Source organism: Coenobita brevimanus, chromosome 4, assembly GCF_032717465.1.
Source record: "Coenobita brevimanus isolate Jiangsu-jjx chromosome 4, ASM3271746v2, whole genome shotgun sequence".
Lineage (NCBI taxonomy): Eukaryota > Metazoa > Arthropoda > Malacostraca > Decapoda > Coenobitidae > Coenobita > Coenobita brevimanus.
In genome coordinates, this window is record NC_136957.1 from 1199779 (window position 1) to 1204778 (window position 5000).

Below are 5000 nucleotides of genomic sequence, written 5' to 3' on the forward strand. Positions count from 1 at the left end.
GTTATCAGTGTCTGCTGCTACGGTTGGGTGCGTCATCAGTGTCTGCTCTTATGGCTGGGTGCGTTATCAGTGTCTGCTCTTATGGCTGGGTGCGTTATCAGTGTCTGCTCTTATGGCTGGGTGCGTTGTCAGTGTCTGCTCTTATGGCTGGGTGCGTTATCATTGTCAGCTCGTATGGCTGGGTGCGTTATCAGTGTCTGCTTTTATGGTTGGGTGCGTTATCAGTGTCTGCTCTTATGGCTGGGTGCGTTATCAGTGTCTGCTCTTATGGCTGGGTGCGTTATCAGTGTCTGCTCTTATGGCTGGGTGCGTTATCAGTGTCTGCTCTTATGGCTGGGTGCGTTATCAGTGTCTGCTCTTATGGCTGGGTGCGTTATCAGTGTCTGCTCTTATGGCTGGGTGCGTTATCAATGTCTGCTCTTATGGTTGGGTGCATTATCAGTGTCTGCTCTTATGGCTGGGTGCGTTATCAGTGTCTGCTCTTATGGCTGGGTGCGTTATCAGTGTCTGCTCTTAAGGCTGGGTGCGTTATCAGTGTCTGTCCCTATGGTTGGGTGCGTTATCAGTGTCTGCTCTTATGGCTGGGTGCGTTGTCAGTGTCTGCTCTTATGGCTGGGTGCGTTGTCAGTGTCTGCTGTTATGGCTGGGTGCGTTATCAGTGTCTGCTCGTATGGCTGGGTGCGTTTTCAGTGTCTGCTCTTATGGCTGGGTGCGTTATCAGTGTCTGCTCTTAAGGCTGGGTGCGTTATCAGTGTCTGTCCCTATGGTTGGGTGCGTTATCAGTGTCTGCTCTTATGGCTGGGTGCGTTGTCAGTGTCTGCTCTTATGGCTGGGTGCGTTGTCAGTGTCTGCTGTTATGGCTGGGTGCGTTATCAGTGTCTGCTGCTATGGCTGGGTGCGTTATCAGTGTCTGCTCTTATGGCTGGGTGCGTTATCAGTGTCTGCTCGTACGGCTGGGTGCGTTATCAATGTCTGCCCATATGGTTGGGTGCGTTATCAGTGTCTGCTCTTATGGTTGGGTGCGTTACCAGTGTCTGCTCTTATGGCTGGGTGCGTTATCAGTGTCTGCTCTTATGGCTGGGTGCGTTATCAGTGTCTGCTGTTATGGCTGGGTGCGTTATCAGTGTCTGTCCCTATGGTTGGGTGCGTTGTCAGTGTCTGCTCTTATGGCTGGGTGCGTTATCAGTGTCTGCTCTTATGGCTGGGTGCGTTATCAGTGTCTGCTGCTATGGTTGGGTGCGTTGTCAATGTCTGCTCTTATGGGTGGGTGCGTTATCAGTGTCTGCTCCTACGGCTGGGTGCGTTATCAATGTCTGCTCTTATGGCTGGGTGCGTTATCAATGTCTGCACCGCCCTCATATAAGATCTAGGGCGGAGAAACCAGATGCCCTTGAATGTTATGTGTTAGTTATCAGTGTTATCTATTTATATCTTGTGTCACGGCCTATCTCGTCACTCTCTCTCCTTCCTTATCTCTTTCGTCATTTCATGGAGAGGTAGAGAGGTTGGAGAATGAGAGACTGACTGGAAGAGTGAATGTGAGTGAGGTGTGCTTGGAGCGGGAGGCCAAGGATGGGGTACTGAGATTGAGAAATGGTGAGAGACTGACTGGAAGAGTGTATGAGGCGGAGGGGGAGACCAAGGATGAGATGAGGGAGATACACAGATGGTGAGAGACTGACCAGAAGAGTGAATGTGAGTGAGATGGAAAGGGAGAGGGGGAGGGGCAGACCAAGGATGTGATGGAGTGGTGTGTATTGCATCAGTGTTTGTCAGTGTACATTGCTTTCACACACACACACACACACACACACACACACACACACACACACACACACACACACACACACGGATCTTGAATTTGGCTCTGTGTTATCTTGTTTTTGTGTTTTCTTGAAGGGAACAGTTTGCGGACTCCTGGCCTTTGGTTCCTTCTTCCCTGCATAAAAAAAATATATACAGTATATAAAAGTAAAAAATAAACTCCAACCAACCCACAGATCGAAACCCTTATAGTGTCCGTCCGGCTGGAGCACCTTATCCCGTTTGGCCACCAGGCTTCATTTAATTCTATGGTTACCACCCAGCGTAATAGTCACCTGAAGGCCGAGCTACATCGAGTGAGTGGATGATGGTGGGTACCTCTACCTAAGATAACTAAAATGATGATGGAGATGCACGCCTTCCCGTGGTGGCACAAATATTGGGGGGGGAAATCCACGGCCTGGTTATACACACATCCCTCAACTCCCTCCCTGTCCCCAAAAAGGACGATGGTGGAGTGCAGGAGAGGGTCACTCAAGCCTGGAGTCCACTGGGAACGCGTCACATATGAACCCAGGACAACGACTGCTACTGAGGGTACAAAGATAGTGCTAGAGGCTTCCATGGGCTGATAAAGTTAATCTCCCGCCCACCGCACCGGCTCTTACCCAGCCTTATCTTTGGCGCCTTACCCTGTGTGCCTTATCTACGGCGCCTTATTCTTTTGTGTCGCCTTAATCCACGCCTGAGAACTCAATGACTGGACACTTTGAGAATTAGGTGGATACGACTTATTGCTTTGATATTGGGACCTCTCTCTCTCTCTCTCTCTCATGCAGTCCTCCATCATTTCTCTCCTTCATCCTAGCAAAAAAAACATCCAAAAATAACGTTAAAAATCCACCTTCTTTTCTCTCAAACCATTATTCCTTCAGCATAATTTCTTTTCACAGGATGCTCTCCGACCCCCCCCCCAAAAAAAAAAATGAGAGAGAGAGAGAGAGAGAGGGAGAGAGAGAGAGAGAGAGAGAGAGGATCCGAAAAGTAAGAAAAAGCATAAAAATGGGAGACTTATTAATTTTTCTCCAGGTAAATGGGCCACTCACTCATTCACAACCCATCCCAGCACTTGGAATCCTGGCTCTACCCTACAGACCTCATGTGTGTTACGAAACGATCTAGATAACAGGAAGGGCGTGTACCTTAAGTGGTTGATAAGATTGACGGTCATGTGGCAATGCAAGCTCCCTAACACCTTTTCTTAAGCGACTTATTTTGTGTAATACCGTTTAAGTCTTTTACATGCTGACAGAAGGTAGTAACCATATTGATCACTGTGTAATATTGTATGATGATGATGATGATGATGATGGTGGTGGTGGTGGTGGTGGTGGTGATGGTGGTGGTGGTGATGATGGTGATGGTGATGATGATGATGATGATGGAGGAGGAGGAGGAGGAGGAGGAGGGGGAAAATGATGATATGATGATTATATAGCATTCCTCTCTCTCTCTCTCTCTCTCTCTCTCTCTCTCTCTCTCTCTCTCTCTCTCTCTCTCTCTCTCTCTCTCTCTCTCTCTTTGTATGTATAATATGTTTATCTACCTATCCATCAATCTCTGTCTGTCTGTCTATATGTCTTTATCTCCAAAACACACACACACACACACACACACACACACACACACACACACACACACACACACACACACACACACACACACACGCAATCTACTCACCAATGTTAGGGTCGTAGAATGCTGAGTAGAGGTAGATGACTGTTTCATTACTCAGCACGGCCTTCTGCCAGTGGGTGTTCCGCCACTGGATGCTAGAACACGAGAACAGAGAACATATTAGAACACAGTAGTAGTAGTAGTAGTGGTAGTGGTGGTAGTAGTAGTAGTAGTAGTAGTAGTAGTGATAGTGGTAGTAGTAACAACCAAAGACTCAGCTGACACCTAAAGCCAGTGGATCCAGCCCAGCCGTACCCTACCCTATCCTACCCTACCCTACCCTACCCTACCCTACCCTACCCTACTGAACCCAACCCAACCCAACCCAAACCAACCCTACCCTACCCTACCCTACTGAACCCAACCCATCCCAACCCAACCCATCCCAACCCAACCCAACCCAACCCAACCCTACCCAACCCTACCCTACTCTACCCTACCCTACTGAACCCAACCCAACCCAACCCAACCTAACCCAACCCAACCCAACCCAACCCTAACCTACCTGTCTATCCTTGTCAGTGCCTTTTTACCTGCCATCGTTATCACCTCGCCATTGTTCCCTCTTTGTTAAGTAACGAATTCCTTATCATCTCTTCTAACTACCCCCCCCCCTCCGCAGCCCACTCTCACTCACAGTCGTCAAAAAGAAACAAAGAAAGAAAGAAAGAAAGAAAGGGTCTCCAATATGAACGAAAAACTAAGACACAGTGAACGAAGCATAATGAGAAATCCATACTAATCCTACGGAGAAATTGGACGGTTTTTCATTCGTACCCTTGAGAATTATTATTGTTTCGTCAGCTTACCTTTGAAGTGATACGTGTGGGTCACCTGCCCGTTCTCAAGGTGTGCTAATTAAAGACGTTACACCTGCCCTGCCTCCTTAATTACAGGTATGCATAGGTAATATTAGGGGAATCGGTTAATTGTAGTACAGGTTATAGCACATTTTCCCGCCACCCTCCATCTTGTACTATATATTTGTACTACCTTCAGTACTATAGTCGCGGCGCACGACTCAGAGGTTGTTGTTATCGTGCTCTGGCAACTTACCCCTCAACAGTGCGTCCGATTTCGTGTATAATATGAGACGCATGTGATTCGTGTATAATATATTCGTGTATAATAATATTCGTGTATAATATATTCATGCATAATAATATGATTCGTGTATAATATGATAAGAAATCGGACGCACTTTTGAATGGTAGGTTGCCAGAGTACGATAATGACAACCTCAGAGTCGTGCGCCGCGACTATAGTACACTAAATTCACGTAAAATATTTTGTTGGTTAATAAATGAAAGCTTATTAAGAGATAGGTCAGGGTATTTAGGCTAGAGGTGGATAGATAGATTGATAGATATAAGATAAAGATAGTTAGATAGATTGATAGATAGGTAAATAAAGATTGTTTGATTGATAGGTAGGTAAATAGGTAGGTTGTGAGAGAGAGACAGACAGACAGACAGACAGACAGACAGAGACAGACAGAC

At 46.9% G+C, this 5000-nt stretch overlaps 1 protein-coding gene across 1 annotated transcript in view; it reads right to left on the minus strand.

Moving 5' to 3' along the window:
- LOC145394878 (uncharacterized) overlaps window positions 1–5000 on the minus strand; it is a 14607-nt gene that overhangs the window by 8262 nt on the left and 1345 nt on the right. The window contains exon 3 of the mRNA XM_080268645.1: window positions 3505–3596. Coding sequence (XP_080124771.1) covers window positions 3505–3596 — 92 coding nt within the window. The remainder of the gene's footprint in view (window positions 1–3504; window positions 3597–5000) is intronic.